The 20,447-nt window shown below is 37.9% G+C and overlaps 2 protein-coding genes across 2 annotated transcripts; both read right to left on the bottom strand.

Annotated features, from left to right (window-relative positions):
• Positions 1 to 226: 226 nt before the first annotated feature.
• Positions 227 to 2,031, bottom strand: LOC137243125 (loricrin-like). The gene is made up of 2 exons (XM_067770420.1): positions 1,962 to 2,031; positions 227 to 1,900 (listed from the first exon to the last, which is right to left on the bottom strand). The coding sequence occupies exons 1-2, from the start codon at positions 1,974 to 1,976 to the stop codon at positions 506 to 508; spliced, it is 1,410 nt and encodes a 469-aa protein (XP_067626521.1). The 5' UTR covers positions 1,977 to 2,031; the 3' UTR covers positions 227 to 505.
• A 16,732-nt stretch (positions 2,032 to 18,763) lies between these two features.
• Positions 18,764 to 19,939, bottom strand: LOC137243121 (uncharacterized). The gene is made up of 2 exons (XM_067770408.1): positions 19,856 to 19,939; positions 18,764 to 19,788 (listed from the first exon to the last, which is right to left on the bottom strand). Exons 1-2 carry the CDS (start codon positions 19,868 to 19,870, stop codon positions 18,901 to 18,903), a joined length of 903 nt encoding a protein of 300 aa, XP_067626509.1. The 5' UTR covers positions 19,871 to 19,939; the 3' UTR covers positions 18,764 to 18,900.
• Between the last annotated feature and the right edge of the window lie 508 nt (positions 19,940 to 20,447).

Here is a 20,447-nt window from a genome sequence, read left to right as displayed (position 1 = left end):
TCGCATACCTACCGTAGCAATATTTTAAACTACTAAGCCCGCTGGAGTTCGTATTTCCTCAATGTAGGTCATGTCACCTTTAGCCTTCACGAGGACATTAACAAGACGGACATCTATGAATTATATGTATGTCACCAGAATAGCGAGTTCTTATCCGACTCTGGCTAAATTTTTCATTGCAAGAATTGACAAGCAATAAAGGGAGTAAAGTAAATAAGAAAGCAACTTGTTAGAGATTGAGGTAAGATGTGCACAGCCAATATAAACAAATTTTATTACAATGAAAATAATTACTTAAGTAGATTTTCTATAAAATTTTTGTATTTTTATTTAGGCGAAAATATTATTTTTTGGTGGTTCCTAGGGATATTTTTGTTGTATTTATATACAAACGAAATCATGAAGGATTATCTCCTTAATTCGAAAAAAATCTTAAAAACTTAATCTCATTCACAAAAAAGACTTAAAATAATCCACATTGAATAAATTTTTTAAAAATATATGTCTAAGTGCGTTTGGTAGGCGGCAGGTAAGCGTTGTCTACGTTGTCGACTGGTACAGCAGAATAACTCTGCTGCGTCACAGGTGCAGAGGAATAACTTTGCTGCGCTGCAGGTGCTGGCGCTGGGTTCGATACAAAATTCAACACCTGTGTAACACCACCATCATGGCTTATTGACGGACCCGTCAAGCTATCATATTGTGATTGAATTGCATGTTGAGCCTTTTCTGCATCAGCTGATGTTCTGTATTTGACAAAGTGCACTTCGGGTTTGTTTGAATTTTGAGTGTTGAGCGATTGTAACTTTTTAGCCAAATCACCAATATCAGACTGTTTACTGAGCACATAAATGGCAGTTTGCTGATTAGCAACAGACTTGGCTAATTGTAGGGCAGCATTTTCGAGTCCGTTATTTTCTGGTCCTTTTATGAAGATTACGCGTAAATTCTTTTTTTTTGTTATGACAAGCTGACCTTTATCGCCAATATCATTAAATTCTTGTTCTGGCGCGGTATACGTATAGAATTCCTTGCTATTTTCAACGGGAGCAGTATAGCTAGAACTAACGGTAGCAGGAGTATCAAAACTTGAACCTACAGCCCCTTGAGCAACAAAGCTAGGACCACCGACATGAACACCACCCACACCGGCACCGCCAAACGATGCACCAGAAGAGCTGTAAGTGGGTGCTGCAAATGATTGACCACCGAAGTTGTGCCCGCCAACTTGGGTACCACCCACACCTGTGCTACCAAACGATGCACCCGAAGAGCTGTAACTGGGTGCTGAAAATGAGTGTCCACCAAAGTTGTCTACGCGAACTTGAGCCCCACCCACTCCTGCCCCGCCAAACGATGCACCCGAACCGAGCGCTACAAATGAGTGCCCACCGAAGTTGTGCCCGCCAACTTGGGCACCACCTACTCCTGCACCGCCAAACGATGCACCCGAAGAGCTGTAATTGGGCGCTGCAAATGATTGATCACCAAAGTTGTGCCCGCCAACTTGGGCACCACCCACTTCTGCACCGTCAAACGATGCACCCGAAGAGCTGTAACTGGGCGCTGCAAATGATTGACCACCCAAGTTGTGACCACTAACTTGAGTACCACCCTCTCCCGCGCTACCAAACGTTGCACGAGAAGAGCTATAGCTGGGCGCTGAAAATGACTGACCACCAAAGTTTTGTCCGCCATTTTGGCCACGACTTGATCCGCCACCAAAGCCTGATGAGCTGTAACTTTTTCCAGAAACTCCTTGACCACCCAATCCGAAGGCACCTACTTGACCTCCAAATTGATCACCACTCACGCCACCACCATTTGTTACAGCACTGTTCTTTTCATAATTATAGCCAACATTAATCGCATATGCTGCAGACAAGATGGAACACAGGCCCTTAAACAAAAAGTTGTTAATTTTAAACGGGTTATTAATAAAAACAAAAGTCTTATCTTACCAAAAATGAATTCATATTGATTGCTTGCTTTAGCTCAGTCTGTAAGTTAGGCGCTTTCTGTTAGTTTCATCTAACGAAACAGTTGCATTTATATGGCTTTTATAAAAATGTTAAGTTTTTTGCAACGAAATCGCAAAAAAACGTAAACATAAAAAACATAAAATTTAAAAACCAGGTTACTAGGGCTATTCATATCTCATATTATGTAAATAAAAACTATTTTAAAAATTGTGTTTGCAAAATTTTACAAAAACTACGAAATAACTCGTGCAAATCAAAACAAACAAACCAGTCCAACTTAACGCACACTTAACAATATTTAAATTTTCCAAACATAATCAGCATACAAGCACCGTTTTGAAGACAGTCTTGTTAGATAATGACATACATATTTTATGGAGTTGCAATATCTGGTATCATTTGGTGATTACCAAAGAGCAAATTTTCCGTGCTGGTGTGATGGTAGCGTGCTCCGCTTACCACACCGAAGACTCCGGGTTCACGCCCCGGGCAAAGCTACACCAAAATTTTAGAAACAAGTTTCTTCAATTAAAGAAAATTTTTCTAAGCGGGGTCGCCCTTCGGCGGTGTTTGGCAAGCACTACGGGTGTATTTCTGCCATGAAAAGCTCTCAGTGAAAACTCATCTGCTTTGCAGATGCCGTTCGTTGTCGGCATAAAATAAGTCGGTTCCGTCCCGCCAATTTGTACGAAAAATTAAAAGGAGCACGACGAAAATTGGAAGAGAAGCTTGGCCTAAAATCTCTTCGAAGGTTATCGCGCCTTACATTTATTTTATTTTATTTTATTTGACACATGATTGTACCAAGAGGTGACAAAGTTCACAGATATGGAGAAACCTTTTTTGTTGGTGACGAGTAATAATGTAAATGAAACTAGCGTCAATTGACATTAATACGCTTTTGAAAGGGATCTAATATCAATGACTCTAAATCCAAATCCGGAAGAGAGTTACTGTCAGAATCAAGTTGGAATCAACGTCATTTCAGCTCACCTTTGACATTATTTCCCTTTGCAAAAGCGAACTAATGTTAGACCATCTTATGGGCACCACCACCGAACTTTGAAATAAAAGATGCAAAAATTTTGATTCCAAATATTAGTGCCTATTACGATAAATTTGTTTTTTTTTTTATAGTCAGTTGAGCAGAGCTCAGAAAGTGTATTAACTTTGATTGGATAACGGTTGGTTGTACAGGTATAAAGGAATCGAGATAGATATAGACTTCCATATATCAAAATTATCAGTATCGAAAAAAAATTTGATTAAGCCATGTCCGTCCGTCCGTCTGTCCGTTAACACGATAACTTGAGTAAATTTTTTGGTATCTTGAATTTGGTATGTAGGTTCCTCGGCACTCATCTCAGATCGCTATTTAAAATGAACGAAATCGGACTATAACCACGCCCACTTTTTCGATATCGAAAAACCGAAAAAGTGCGATTATTCATTACCAAAGACGGATAAAGCGGCGAAACTTGGTAGGTGGGTTGAATTTATGACGCAGAATAGAAAACTAGTAAAATTTTGGGCAATGGGCGTGGCACCGCCCACTTTTAAAAGAAGGTAATTATACAGTTTTGCAAGATGTAATTTGGCAGTCGTTGAAGATATAATGAAGAAATTTTGCAGGAACATTACTCCTATGTATGTGTACTAAATAAAAATTAGCAAAATCGGTGTACGAATACGCCCACTTTAAAAAAAATTTTTTTTAAAAGTCGAATTTAGCAAAAAATTTAATATCTTTACAGTATGTAAGTAAATTATGTCAACATTCAACTCCAGTAATGATATGGTTCAACCAAATAAAAATATTGTAACGAATGTTAGCAGCACTGAGCGATGCTATCGTATCTAAACCGATGCTAAGCAGTGACGTAAATGCACATCAATAATTCAATAATTATGTATCTACATAAACGAAACAATAACTGCGTCTAAATATATGTACCATGTACGTATATACGTATAAAAGCAAATTTCAGAACGGGCGTGGCTCCGCCCTTTTTCAATTAATTTGTCTAGAATACTTTTAATGCCATAAGTCGAACAAAAATTTACCAATCCTTCTGAAATTTGGTAGGAGCATAAATTCTATGACGATAACTGTTTTCTGTGAAAATGGGCGAAATCGGTTTAAGCCACGCCCAGTTTTTATACACAGTCTACGGTCTGTCCTTAGGCTCGGCCATTGAGACGATAACATGAGCAAAAATCGATATATCTTTACTAAGCTTAGTTCACGTACTTATCTGAACTCGCTTTATCTTGGTATAAAAAATGGCCGAAATCCGACTATGACCACGCCCAATTTTTCGATATGGAAAATTACGAAAAATGAAAAAAATGCCATAATTCTCTACCAAATATGAAAAAAGGGATGAAACATGGTAATTGGATTGGTTTATTGACGCAAAATATAACATTAGAAAAAACTATGTAAAATGGGTGTGACACCTACCATATTAAGTAGAAGAAAATGAAAAAGTTCTGCAGGTCGAAATCAAAAGCCCTTGGAATCTTGGTAGGAATACTGTTCGCCGTATTACATATATAAATAAATTAGTGGTACCCGACAGATGCTGTTCTGGGTTACTCTGGTTCACATTTCTGTCGATATCTCGAAAACGCCATCACATATAAACTTAAGGGCCATTCCCTTTTAAAACCCTCATTAACACCTTTCATTTGATATCCATATCGAACAAACAAATTCTAGAGTCACCCCTGGTCCACCTTTATGGCGATATCTCGAAAAGGCGTACACCTATAGAACTTAGGCCCACTCCCTTTTAAAATACTCATTAACACCTTTCATTTGATACCCATATCGTACAAAAACATTCTGGAGTCACCCCTGGTCCACCTCTATGGCGATATCTCTAAAAGGCGTCCACCTATAGAACTAAGTCGCACTCCCTTTTAAAATACTCATTAACACCTTTCATTTGCTACCCATATCGTACAAACACATTCTAGAGTCACCCCTGGTTCACCTTTATGACGATATCTCTAAAAGGCGTCCACCTATAGAACTAAGGACCAATCGGTGTTAAAATACTCATTAACACCTTTCATTTGATACCCATATCGTACAAACGCATTCCAGAGTCACCCCTGGTCCACCTTTATGGCGATATCTCGAAAAGGCGTCCACCTTTAGAACTAAGGCCCACTCCCTTTGAAATAATCATTAACCCATTTCATTTGATACCCATATCGTACAAACGCATTCTAGAGTCACCCCTGGTCCACCTTTATGGCGATATCTCGAAAAGGCTTCCACCTTTAAAACTAAGTCCCACACCCTTTTAAATAATCATTGACCCCTTTTATTTGATACCCATATCGTACAAACGAATTCTACAGTCATCCCTGGTCCACCTTTATGGCGATATCCCGAAAAGGCGTCCACCTATAGAACTAAGGATCTCTCCCTTTTAAAATACACATTACCACCTTTCATTTGATACCCATATCGTATAAATACATTCTAGAATCACGCCTGTTCCACCTTTGTGGCGATATCCCGAAATGGCGTCCACCTACAGAATTATGGCCTACTCACTTTTAAAATACTCTCTAATACCTTCCATTTGATATCCATGTCATACAAACATATTCCAGGGTTACCCTAGGTTAACTTTTCTACATGGCGATTTTCCCTTTTTTGTCTCCATAGCTCTTAACTGAGTATGTAATGTTCGGTTACACTCATATTTAGCCTTCCTTACTTGTTTTTGGTAAGTTTTGGAGAGACAAGTTCTTCGAAAGATTTATGGACCTCTACGCGTTGGCGATGGCATGTACCGAAGAAGATTTAATGATGACTGTAAGAGCTTTAAAACACAGCGGCTACGCTGGCTAGCCCATGTTATGCGAATGAAAAAGGACGCTCCGGCTAAGAAAGTGTTTCTATCGGAACCCTCCTATGGAGGCAAAGGAAGAGGGCGGCCCCCACTCCGTAGGAAGGACCTGGTGGAAAACGATTTCAACTTCTTTGGTGTAACCAATTGACGCGTCCAACGCTTTTATTTAACTGTCTGATCAACACCCTATATTGATGAGGAGTGTGATGACTAGTACCTAGGACCTACCTAATTATTTTCTAGCTTTTAGTATTATTATTACTTAATGTAAGTATTGTTTTAAATAAATTTTTTTTAATTATTTTATTTTCAAGTTTTTAGTCTTTATTTAATTGCCTATAATTTCTCATTCTGTTTAGTTTATTTACTGACTCATTATCACAAGGACTCTTTCCTGACAATTTGTCACAATCTAAGTCCTGAATACGTAATCTTTCCAAAGACTTTACTCGACTCAGCGCCACGTATGTTTGTCCCTCCTCCAACTCCAAAATATTTTGATGTCACTTCTACCGGACTGTATGTAATATTTGTACTAAATATGATCCAAATCGGACATCACAGGTCACCTTCTATTCATGTATGTATAATGTGTTCCAAATATGGACCAAATCGGACCACAAATACGATTTTTTTTAATATTTCGATCCTTGCGCCACCTAGCGGATATTTTTTTCACAGGCCGTCTTCTATTCATGTATGTATTTTGTGTTCCAAATATGAGCCAAATGGGACCACAAATGCGTTTTTGTTTTGAATATCTCGATCCTTGTGCCATCTGGCGGCGATGTTTTCATAGGTCGCTTTCTATTTATGTATGTATTATGTGTCCCAAATATGAGTCAAATCGCACCACAGATACAAAAATTTTTTGAAATATTTCGATCCATGCGCCACCTATCGGAGTTTTTTCTTATTATTGCATTGTCATCGGGTTCTGAACTATATTCCAAGTTTCAAGCTTGCACCTTATCGGAAAGTTACTTAAATTTTAATTATAAAATTCGTAAACAACGGCCGGCCGCTACACAGAGTCAAGCTAAATAAAACCGTTTAAAAATCGCGCATATGTTAATTCCAAAATTTGATCTCATGTTATAATACGATAATAAAAAATTTTTTCGAATTAATTTCCAAAGTTTAAAAAAAGCGCCTGTTCCAATATATTTAGCATATTTTTGAAATTGGTAATGCTATGTAGTAATAATCTCGTAACATAACATGAAACGAGGATTTGGAATCAAAAATCTCTCGATTTTTTATTTCAAATTTTCGTTTGTGGCGCTTTTTGTGGAGATTTAAGGTCAGATTACGTATGACGCTGCGACGGATTGTGTCACATTCTCACACACATTCACCGTCACCACTATATAATACCAAAAATTGCATAAGGGTATTTAATATTTTATTGTCACTCACTGAAGTGAATGAATGCTCTTATATGGTAGGAAATTTGTTCAACACGAGACAAAATTAGTCTTTGTGTTATACCAAATTTCAGACCTAACGGACAAAAACATCGCGTTAGCAACAGCAACAAGGTTTAAGGCGTCGGGGCAGCTTGAGCGCAGGCCTCATGGCTACAGCAGTATAGCGCCATCTAATATTGGGAAAACCGAATATATGGTCCCGTGCCTGAGCTTCGAAAGAGATATTGGGACACAATTGAGCCGGAGGGTTGGTGCCGGGGTGCAGAAATTGCAGAATATGCTATACACTTGTATACGGATGGTTCCAAATTAATGGAAAGGCTGGGTCAGCTGTTTACTGTGTCGACCAAGAAATATGTGTATCCTACAGGTTGCCAGATTACTGCAGCGTTTTTCGAGCGGAAATTATAGCAGCGAAGATAGCAGCACAAATTCTGAAGGAAGCGTGCTTAAACTGCAGTCGCGTTAATTTATATATTGATAGTCAGGCTGCGATTAAGGCAATAATCTCACACACAACTTCTTCAAGAAGTGTTCTGGAATGCAAATAAGTATTGGAAAAACTTCGCTCATACATCTTTACATACATCTTTACTGAGTTCTCAGTCATATAGGGATGGAAGGTAATGAGAAGGCCGATGATTTGGCAAAGGAGGGTGCAACACTCGCTGAGTCGACGATACCCGTCCCAATCCGTTTGGGAGAAATCAAAAGGAGACAGGAGTTGCATATGATCCATCAAGCAGGAAAGGCGTGGACAAAAGCACGGGACTGCAAAATTTCTAAGGTCATGTGCAAATTAGACTCACAAAGTGGCTCATATCTCTGAAAAGAGAAGTATTTGCCAAGAGGGCGGAGTTATTCTATAACATATGTCCTGGCACCTGATTGGGGTTCTTCCGTTTGGTCGTCAAACAAATTCTGGTAACACTATGGACATATTCGGTCTATGTGAGGTCGTATAGCATTTGTGAAAAGGTGTTCAAAAGAGTTTAGCGACCCCTACGGAAACCCTCTTCACAAAATTGGTTAGACCGATATTAGAGTATGGCTCAATAGTTTGGATTCCGCGTTTTCAAGTTCATGCTGATAGGCTCGAATCAATACAAAAACAGTTTTTACTATTTGCCTTAAGGAACTTTCAATGGGACTCTTTATTTAATCTTCCACCTTACACTAATTAATTAAAACTTATTAATCTTCCAACTCTTGCTAGTCGAAGGGAAATGCTTGGCGTAATATTTATGCCAAAACTACTGAATGAATCCATTTCAAGCCCATTTCTTCTGAACTTCTGAAGTGAACTTTAGTGCTCCCTGTCGAACTACGAGACATTAGAAACCTCTTCTTTTAAAACAATGTAGAACCCATTTCAAACTTAACGAGCCTTTCCGGTTTTTTGCCAAGATTATAACTCTCACTCAAACACATTTGATATGTCGGACTCCCTTTTTTCTATAAAAAAGACTGTTCTTATCTCCCTCAATCGCTAATGCTCTGTATGTGTGTTTTTATTCTATTAATTGAGTTTTATCGTCAGCTGATGATATTTCTTCTGTAGCTGAGCAGTTTTAGAACTCGACGCTTGTCAAATCACTGCCCATCAACGACTCGACAAAAAAACAAAAAAAAAAATGTATAAATAATAAAATTAATAAATAAAAAATAAAAAAAAAACAAGTAAGGAAGGTTAAGTTCGGGTGTAACCGAACATTACATACTCAGTTGAGAGCTATGGTGACAACATAAGGGAAAATAACCATGTAGGAAAATGAACCGAGGGAAACCCTGGAATGTGTTTGTATGACATGTGTATCAAATGAAAGGCATTAAAGAGTATTTTATGAGGGAGTGGCCCATAGTTCTATAGGTGGACGCCATTTAGGGATATAGCCATAAAGGTGGATCAGGGTTGACTCTAGAATGCGTTTGTACGATATGGGTATCAAATGAAAGGTATTAATGAGTATTTTAAAAGGGCGTGGACCTAAGTACTATAGATGGACGCCTTTTCGAGATATCGCCGTAAAGATGGACCAGGGGTGACTCTAGAATGCGTTTGTACGATATGGGTATCAAATGAAAGGTGTTAATGAGCATTTTAAAAGGGAGTAATCCTTAGTTCCATAGGTGGACGCCGTTTCGAGATATCGCCATAAAGGTGGACCAGGGGTGACCCTAGAATTTGTTTGCACAATATGGGCATCAAACGAAAGGTGTTAATGAGTATTTTAAAAGGGAGTGGGCCTTAGTTATATAGGTGGACGCCGTTTCGAGATATCGCCATAAAGGTGGGCCAGGGGTGACTCTAGAATTCGTTTGTGCAATATGGGTATCAAACGAAAGGAGTTAATGAGTATTTTAAGAGGGAGTGGGCCTTAGTTCTATAGGTGGACGCATTTTCGAGGTATCGCAATAAAGGTGGACCAGGGGTGACTCTAGACTTTGTTTGTACGATATGGGTATCAAATGAAAGGTGTTAATGAGTATTTTTAAAAGGGAGTGGCCCTTCGTTCTATAGGTGTTCGCCTTTTCGAAATATCGCCATAAAGGTGGACCAGGGGTGACTCTAGAATGAGTTTGTACGATATGGGTATCAAATTAAAGGTATTAATGAGAATTTTAAAAGGGAGTGGTGGTAGTTGTATATGTGAAGGCGTTTTCCAGATATCGACCAAAATGTGGACCAGGGTGACCCAGAACATCATCTGTTGGATACCGCTAATTTATTTATATATGTAATACCTGCTAAGATTTTAAGGGTTTTTTATTTCGCCCTGCAGAACTTTTTCATTTTCTTCTACTTAATATGGTAGGTGTCACAACCATTTTATAAAGTTTTTTCTAAAGTTATATTTCGCGTCAATAAAACAATCCAATTACCTTACCATATTTCATCCCTTTTTCGTATTTGGTATAGAATTATGGCATTTTTTTCATTTTTCGTAATTTTCGATATGGAAAAAGTGGGCGTGGTCATAGTCGGATTTCGTTCATTTTTCATACCAAGATAAAGTGAGTTCAGATAAGTACGTGAACTGAGTTTAGTAAAGATATATCGATTTTTGCTCAAGTTATCGTGTTAACGGCCATGCGGAAGGACAGACGGACGACTGTGTATAAAAACTGGGCGTGGCATCAACCGATTTCGCCCATTTTCACAGAAAACAGTTAACGCCATAAAATCTATGCCCCTACCAAATTTCAAAAGGATTGGTTAATTTTTGTTCGACTTATGGCGTTAAAAGTATCCTAGACAAATTAAATGAAAAAGGGCGGAGCCATGCCCATTTTTAAATTTTCTTTTATTTTTGCATTTTGTTGCACTATATCATTACTGGAGTTGAATCTTGACATAATTTACTTATATACTGTAAAGATATTAAATTTTTTGTTAAAATTTTACTTTTAAAAAAAATTTTTTTTTAAAAGTGGGCGTGGTCCTTCTCCGATTTTGCTAATTTTTATTAAGCGTACATATAGTAATAAGGGTAACGTTCCTGCCAAATTTCATCATGATATCTTCAAGGACTGCCAAATTACAGCTTGCAAAAGTTTTAAATTACCTTCTTTTAAAAGTGGGCGGTGCCACGCCCATTGTCCAAAATTTTACTAATTTTCTATTTTGCGTCATAAGTTCAACTCATCTACCAAGTTTTGTCGCTTTACCGGTCTTTTGTAATGAATTATCGCACTTTCTCGGTTTTTCGAAATTTTCGATATCGAAAAAGTGGGCGTGGTTATAGTCCGATATCGTTCATTTTAAATAGCGATCTGAGATGAGTGCTCAGGAACCTACATAGTAAATTTCATCAAGATACCTCAAAATTTACTCAAGTTATCGTGTTAACGGACGGACGGACGGACGGACGGACATGGCTCAATCAAATTTTTTTTCGATCCTGATTATTTTGATATATGGAAGTATATATCTATCTCGATTCCTTTATATATGTACAACCAACCGTTATCCAATCAAACTTAATATACTCTGTGAGCTCTGCTCAACTGAGTATAATTATAATGAACAGGATTAGCCTGGTGTTATTGGGCCACTTGAGGGCAGTGCGCTGTCACAAACGCACAATTATTATTATTTATTGACCGGCTAGTTCAACATAACCTAACCTGCTCAACGCCAGATTTGAACGGCTAACAACCGCAACAGCCGTATTTCTCCCAGCTCCTTTTTGCGTTGAGCAGCGTAAAATAGTCCCAAGCGAACAGTTGACATTTGTCCTCATTCGGATTTGGAGTTAATGTAATTAACCTTAATTTTTATTATTAAGTTTTTCGAGCTCAAGGCCACGCATAAATAAAAACCAAATATTTTATATCTTTCAATAAATATACTTGTTTAATGTTAATCGATATTTCGACCTCAATCTGAGATCATCCTCAGGAACTCTTGGCTGTGCCTGAATTTTTATTCAAAAGCGAATTATATTATGTACATCATGCCGCTCATCCCATCGACCGGGAGAGGTTTTTTGTCTTGCTTCCCTTCCCAGTTGAATCAAGCAGTCATCGGTAAATAAAGCACTTTTTTGAAACAATACAAACAAAAAAAATACTTATATAAAATTAAGAAAACATTTGCTAAACAAAACCAAGTTTCTCTGAAACCGCCTTACAAACATGCATAACTTCAACACATAATTTACATACGAAGTATGTGATGTGTAGAAGAATATATGCAAAAGAAGGCAATTGGGAAAAATTATACAACAACTAAGGTATGACGTAGCTGAATGCGTTTGTAACCATTTCAACTATCGTAGGAGTGCGGGTTCGACTCCCACTCCCGAGAGAAAAAGCTTTGAAGAGATTTACAAGGTATAATCGAAACTGCTGTCGCCTTGTCCGTCTTGATGTCACGTTATTTAAATTTTTCCCAAATTATTAAATAAATTTTCTTTAAATTAAGAAAGTTCAAAATAAATCTTTCTCGAAATATTTATATGAACGACTTAGTTCAGTGAGTAAGGGAACTCGACTATAAAGTTACGGACTTCGACTAGAAATCCACGGTTTTGACAGTTGAATTTTCTTTTTAATATCCTACATATTTAAGAAAATTATTCCTTAACCGAGGAAAAAATACAAGTAAGTTTTTCAGAAAATTACTTGTCTAAATTTAAAAAAGCGACAACAAAGAATTATTCAAACTGCTTAGCTGAAGGAAAAAATATATTCGAACAATTTTTTGTGTCTTAGAACTTCATGGAACTTAGAATCAGGTAGAAATGTGATAGTCATTTGGGTATTCGTATGTTTATCACAAGCGATTAACAGAAGAAAATTTGGCGGTTTGTATATATATTTGTTTCACCCTAATGTAAGCTGCTTCGTACCTTAAAAATGAGGATGTTTACTTACAGTCTCTATTCAACCAATTAAAAAATAAATGTCCTATTGTTAAATAATATAAATCTGGCAACTCTAATTATCAGTTTTCTTTTCATACTATTTCATTATACCTCTGTTCGTATTATACTGAATAAAGTTAGTCGCCATCTTACTCTGAAACTGCGTGTACAAATCTCTATTACAACAGGTTATGGGCCTATCCACATAGAGTAAAATTAAAGTTAAATATATTAATTTAATTAAAATGGCAACGGGCACACTCAGTTTTCCTTTCGAAAAACTTCGCGGTCGGGAAAATTTTGATGTTTGGCGGCGAAATGCAAAGTCATACTTGGTGCTGAAAAGTTGTTGGAAAGTCACCGAAGCAGGTTTGTCTGAAAATGCATCGGAAAAAGATCGTGACACAAACGAACGGGCGCTGGCGGAGATTACGCTCATGGTGGAGCCGAGTAATTTCTCGCACATAGCAAATGCACAGACGGCAAAAGAAGCATGGGATTCAATAATGGCAGCGTATGAGGACAGTGGTTTAACTCGCAAGGTAGGGCTTTTGAAAAAGCTGGTGCAGTTAAAACTCGAACAGTTCCAGACCATACAGGATTATGTGAATGAAGTGGTCATGACTTCAATAAAATTGCAAAGTGCAGGTTTAAATGTCGGTGATGAATTGATTGCATCTTTATTGCTAGCTGGGTTGCCTAATGAGTATCAAGCTCTTGTTATGGCAGTGGAAAATTCCAAATCGAAGTTAACCGTCGACAGCGTAAAGAATTTGTTGTTGCAAGACGTCAAATTGGATTGTAGTAAGGAATCCACCAACAACGCTTTGTATTCGAAGAATTTCGAACCGAAAAAGAATGACAAAAATTCTAATCGTAAAAAGTTTCGTTGTTTTAATTGTGGTCAGGAAGGCCATATGCGTAAAGAGTGTCGTAAATCTATACAGTCGAAGAAAGCAAATGAGAACGAAAGTAAAAGCAAGACAGCTATGTTTTCAAATTCTTTGCTAGCGAATTCGTGTTTACACTCTCAGAGTGGCGAGTGTGTATGGTACGTCGACTCAGGCGCAACGTCGCATATGACGAATGATCAACAGTTGCTTTCAAAAGTTCGAGCAGCAGAACACAACGAAGTTATTTTAGCTAACAGTGAGCGAGTTCCTGTTAACAGCGTAGGAGATGTTAGCCTACTGTTAAATGTCAACAAACAGAAAATTCCAACTAATGTTCGAAATGTTGAATATGTTCCTAGTCTTTGTGCAAATCTTTTGTCAGTTCGACAAATGACTAAGCAAAACAAAAAGGTGGTGTTCGAAAAAAATGTATGTAAAATTTTCGATGTGAAAGGCAATTTAATAGCAAAGGCATTTGCGGACAACGATTTATACAAGTTGGATTGCGTTAAAAATAAAGTTGGGAGAGCAATGACTACAGTTGATAACTTTGAGCTTTGGCTTCGTAGGCTGGCACACATTTGCAAGGAAAATATGAAACGAGTGCAGAATTCAACGCTTGGCGTTAATTACAGCAGCACAAGTGACAAAGGGTGTATTATATGCTGTAAAGGTAAACAAACTAGAAATATAAACAAATCAGCTGGTACGCGTGCAGAAAATATGTTAGACATCTGACGTGCTTGGTCCAATTAGCACAAAATCGTTCAGTGGTGCAAGATTTTTACTTGTATTTGTTGATGATTTTTCAAGAAAGGTATTTGCGATACCGATTGTACGAAAGTCAGATGTGTTTGCTAAATTTAAGGAATTTAAAAGCGAAGTAGAGACACAGTGTGGCCGTAAAATAAAAGTGCTGAGGACAGACAATGGCACTGAATATTGCAACGAACCATTTGAAAATTTTTTGCGTGATTGTGGCATTGTTCATCAAAAAACAGCTCCCTACACGCCCGAACAGAACGGGGTGGCTGAGCGTATGAACCGAACGTTGATTGAACGTGTTAGATGTATGTTATTAGATTCTGGCCTGAGAAATATATTCTGGGCAGAGGCTGCAAACATGGCAGCATATTTGGTAAACCGCATTCCATGTAGAGGTAATAATCGAAGTCCAGAAGAAATATGGTCAGGTGTTAAACCTAATTTAAAGCATTTACGAATATTTGGTTGTACAGCGATGGTACACATACCGAAACAAAAACGTTCAAAACTTGATGCAAAATCAGATGAGTGCATATTTGTAGGATATTGTGCTGTGTCAAAAGCTTACCGGCTTTATCGTAAATCTGATTACGAGTTTATTGTGAGCCGTGATGTTACATTTATAGAAAATTCATGTGACGTAACGAAACATACAGAGCCAAATTTGATTATTGATATTATTGATACAAGGGAAGATTATAACATTAACAATTCAGAGGAGGATAATATGAGCGAATTGTTAGATGTCAACAAATCTTCGGACAGTGACTACGATACTCCTGATGAAAGTGAAGCAGTTAATATGCATAGTGACGATTATGATAAATTGCATCCAGTTCGTCGGTCGGAGCGTATTGCAAACAAAACGAAAAGAAATTTGTTGTTGACAGTGGTGTCTGATGCTGATGACCCTGTTAGTGTTGAAGAGGCATTGTATAGTGCAGAATCAAGTGCCTGGAAGCGCGCCATGGAAGAGGAGATGGATTCTCTTAAGTCAAACAACACGTGGGTGCTTACGAAATTGCCTGCTGGTAAAAAGGCAATAAGTTCAAAATTGGTATTCAAAGTGAAACGTGATGCAGCTGGTGAGCTTGTTCGTTATAAAGCAAGGCTCGTTGTGAAAGGTTGCTCGCAGAAACAAGGCGTCGATTATTCGGAAACATATTCACCGGTAGTTAGGTATAACTCATTGCGATTCTTGTTCGCCATGGCAGCGAAATATGACTTGGCGGTGCATCAATTAGATGCGGTAACAGCATTTTTAAATGGTGAGCTTCGTGAAGAAGTATACATGAAGCAACCGGAAGGCTATGATGATGGTTCAGGCAGAGTATGTCGTTTGTTAAAGTCACTATACGGCTTGAAACAAGCAAGCAAAGTTTGGAACGATAAATTGAATACAGTACTCATCGGTCTAGGACTAGTTCGGAGCGAAGTCGATCAATGTATCTACTATTGCGTAAAAGATCAAAGTATGGTTTACGTAGCGATTTATGTAGACGACGTGTTGGTGTTCTCCAATGACAAAAAGGCTACACAGCGTATTAAGAGCGAGTTGTCTTCCAGATTTAAAATGAAAGACATGGGTTCAGCGTCATCCGTATTGGGCATGCGAGTTCAAAGAGATGAGGTAAAAAAACTAATAAAACTTGATCAATCTGAATATATTTGCAGTGTGCTCAAACGTTTTGGAATGGATGACTGTAATGCCGTTGCTACGCCACTTGATTTGTCACAGAAGCTAACTATTGAAATGTGTCCACAAACTGAAGAAGCAAAGAAAGAGATGGAAAATGTTCCATATATGGAGGCTATTGGTTGTCTGTTGTACGCAGCACAGAACACTCGACCTGATATCAGCTTCGCGGTCAATTTACTGAGTCGGTTTACACAAAATCCCGGCAAAGCTCACTGGCTTGCAGTGAAGCGTGTGATGCGATATTTGAAGGGAACTATAAACAAAGGCATCGTGTACAAAAAATCTGCTGAAGGTCTAGTTGGATTTTGCGATGCTGACTGGGCAGGAGATCTTGATCAGCGTCGATCAACTTCTGGTTACATGTTCGTTATGCAGGGTGGTGCTATATCTTGGTCAACGCATAGACAGCGAACCGTTGCATTGTCATCAACAGAAGCAGAACTTATGTCAATAGTGGGTACAATGCAAGAAACGATTTGGTTGAACCGATTGGAATCTGAGCTTATTGCTCGCGATGCAAAAACAACAACATTGTATTGCGATAACAAAAGCGCAATTCATATTGTTCGTCACAACAATTTTTCTCCACGTACTAAACATGTCGATATAAAGGTGAAATTCATACAAGAAAGGCTGGAAGATAAGTCGTTAAAGCTAGAGTACATTTCTACAAGCGAGATGTTGGCAGATGGTTTAACGAAAGCTATACCAGCTGTTAAAAATGAATTTATTAATGTCGGAATAGGTTTACAGTAAACTTACATATGTATTACTTAACATAGTTTTTGCAATGTAAACATTTTGGATTTGAATTAATGGTCGTAAATTTTTACTTATATATATTTACAATGTTGCCAGATGTTCTATTAAAGGGAAGTATTGTTAAATAATATAAATCTGGCAACTCTAATTATCAGTTTTCTTTTCATACTATTTCATTATACCTCTGTTCGTATTATACTGAATAAAGTTAGTCGCCATCTTACTCTGAAACTGCGTGTACAAATCTCTATTACAACATGTCCGTATAACAACAGTGATAGTCATCTTAATATATAAAAAACACGTGTCAGAGCAATTTTGGGCGCGATGGATTCCTAAACTACTGAACCGATTTTAAATTTGTTTTGCACAACGTGTGTAGTTTGATCTAACTTGAGAGATAGGATAGGTTATATCTCAGTTTATTGTGGCAATATTATTTTATTGCAAATTTTTTTATTTGTTTATACGTAATAATAAAATGTTACGTATACGCAGTGGCATTCATATTTTCAGGTGGTGCGGATATACTTCCGTGTAATTGCTTGGTGTTTAATTAAACAACCTGCTTATCAATAAAAATTAGTATAGCGAATGATATCAAGAATAGCACATCCCATAATATTAATTTCGTGATTTTAACGCAGCCAGTTTACTTGCCGTTTATTTAACAACACAGCTGATCGTTGATAAACGAATATTGATACAAAAGAGCTACTGAATAACGAAATCGTTATAGTTATGGATTCGCAAATAAAGCGATGGCAAATGTGGTTAAATAACTTAGTGAATTCCAGTACTGAACTCACTATGTATTGGTATAAAAAATGGCCGAAATCCGACTATGACCACGGACACTTTTTCGAAAAAAATGCCACAAAATATAACTTTACAAAAAAACTTTGTAAAATGGGTGTGACACCTACCATATTAAGCAGAAGAAAATGAAAAAGTTCTGTGGGGCGAAATCAAAAGCCCTTGGAATCTTGGCAGGAATACTGTTCGTGGTATTACATATATAAATAAATTAGCGGTACCCGACAGATGATGTTCTGGGTCCCCTGGTGCACATTTTGGTCGATATCTCGAAAACGCCTTCACATATACAACTACCACCACTCCCTTTTAAAACGCTCATTAATACCTTTAATTTGATACCCATATCGTACAAACAAATTCTAGAGTTACCCCTGGTCCACCTTTATGGCGATATCTGGAAAAGGCGTCCACCTATAGAACTAAGGCCCAATCCCTTTTAAAATACTCATCAACACCTTTCATTTGATACGCCTATCGTACAAACAAATTCTACAGTCACCCCTGGTCCACCTTTATGGCGATATCTGGAAAAGGCGGCCACCTATAGAACTAAGCCCACGCCCTTTTAACATATTCTTTAATACCTTCCATTTGATACAAATGTCATAAAACACATTCCAGGGTTATCCTAGGTTCATTTTCCTGCATGCTTATTTTCCCTTATTTTGTCACCATAGCTCTCAAATGAGTACGTAATGTTCGGTTACACCCGAACTTAGCCTTCCTTACTTGTTTCACGCTACATTCGATGTCGATATTCCATCAAAGTTAGCCGTTTGTCGCTACTCGCGGATACTTAACTGTCGTGAGGAGGAAGAACCATTTTGAGCAAGACTGTAATATTTTGATTTTGTTGGTAAACAGTACTAGGTTTTGGTTTACTTTAGGCCAGCTTTTGGCAAACTAGATATGCAGACTTCGAGGCGCTCCCTACAGTATTTCTAATAATGTTGAGGAAATAGACTTGATATAGCGATCACCAATTATGTGATGAGTTTCCTTTTCCGTATCTCGAATAGATCAGAGAGATTCCTCCCAATCTTGATATATATCTTGGCATGGCTCGACGTCTTTTGGAAAAGTTATGCAAACTGTGCAGGGAACCATTTCGCATTGTCAAAATTGCATTATATCAAAGTAAAAATGAGCAGCCAACTTTTTTCTGTACGTGATTAAATTTTACATATATATATATACAGATTTAATGTGTACTCACTAATAAAAAATCAACAATAACATCTTAGCAATATTAACAAATCAAATTAGTAGTTTAACAATTTAACTATATAGTTCGTTTACAGTCTCCAATTTAGGCGCGCTTATTTGGTGGTAAGTAAGAAATTTCCCCATTGCCGACTGATGCAGCTGCATCACTTTGCTGAACAACTGGGGTTGAAACAAAACCCTGCTGAGGTGCAGATGTAAGTTCTGGATTCGAAGCAAAGTTCAAAACTGGAGCAACATCACCATTGTGGTTGTTGGTAGGGCCGCTCAAACCATCATATTGCGATCGAATTGTATGTTGAGCATGTTCCGCATCAGCTGCTGTCCTATACTTGACGAAGTGAACTTCGGGTTTGTTGAAATTTTGTGTTTGAACTGATTGCAATTTCTCAGCCAAGTGACCGATATCAGCTTGTTTGTTCAGTACATAAATGACCGTTTGTTCATTTGCAACCGATTTGGCCAATTGCACGGCCGCATTATCTAGCCCACTATTTTCAGGTCCCTTAATAAAGATAACGCGTAGATACTTTTTAAGAGAGTTAGAAACTTGACTGCTATCACCAATATCAGCGAATTCATGCTCTGGAGCGGTGTAGGTAAAAAATTCTTTGGTTGTTTCAGCAGGAACAGAAACAGGACCACCTGAACCTACAGCGCCCTGGCCACCTGAGCTAAAACCACCAACCGAGCCGCCACTCACGCCACTGCCGAACGATAGACTGGGAGGAAAATAGCTAGAACCAACGCCTCCTTGACTGCTTAGGCTAATGCCACCACCACTTGTACCACTGCCAAGTGATAAACCAGAGGAACTGTAACTAGGACCTGCATTTGATTGTCCACCAGAGCTAAGTCCACTGCCGATTACTTGACCACCACCTAGGCTACCGCCTAATGTTGCACCGCTGCTACTCTCATAGTTATAGCCCAAACTAGCAGCGTAGGCAGCAGAGATAACTGAGCAAAGGATCTGAAATATTAAAAAACAAAACGATTTACAATAATTCGATTTTCTTCTATGATCCTTAAAGTCTTACCAAAAAAGAATGCATATTGATAATTGGTTTAGTTTGCCAGCCAATTGCTTTCTGTTAAATTCATCAAATCGTTGCTAGATTTATACATAACGAAATTTTTTGAACTAAAAAGTTATAAAAAAAATGAAATCCAGTTAAAAGATTAATAATGTTCAAAATGCTTAAATCAAAGTATTTAAATTTGCAATACCCATTGATGGTGGTGAGAAAAATCGATTACACTATTGATGTTATCGATTTCATTCAGTTTCGATGGTGATGAATACCAAAGATATTTAAGAGCTCCGATTCCGCTTCCGATACTTGGGAAATGTCGTTTCTTTATCAGTACAACAACAACAACAACACGTTTGAAATTTCGATCTAGACTTCCGATTCTGATTACTGTTTAGATTTTTTGCAATAATAAAGTGAGTCAAGAAGTAGTACAGTTAGTGTCAATCGGTTAATTGTACTTGATTCCCTTCGATTTTCGATTTCGTTTCCGAGTCCGATAACCGAAATTTGGAGAACCCGGTTTCAGTAAGCTTCTGTATCAAGAGTTTGCTCTATGTGTTTTTCGAACCAGCAATCGTGGACAGTCTCAACTCGA

This window comes from Eurosta solidaginis, chromosome 1 (genome assembly GCF_040869045.1).
Source record: "Eurosta solidaginis isolate ZX-2024a chromosome 1, ASM4086904v1, whole genome shotgun sequence".
NCBI lineage: Eukaryota > Metazoa > Arthropoda > Insecta > Diptera > Tephritidae > Eurosta > Eurosta solidaginis.
This window is presented reverse-complemented; position numbering and strand designations above follow the sequence as displayed.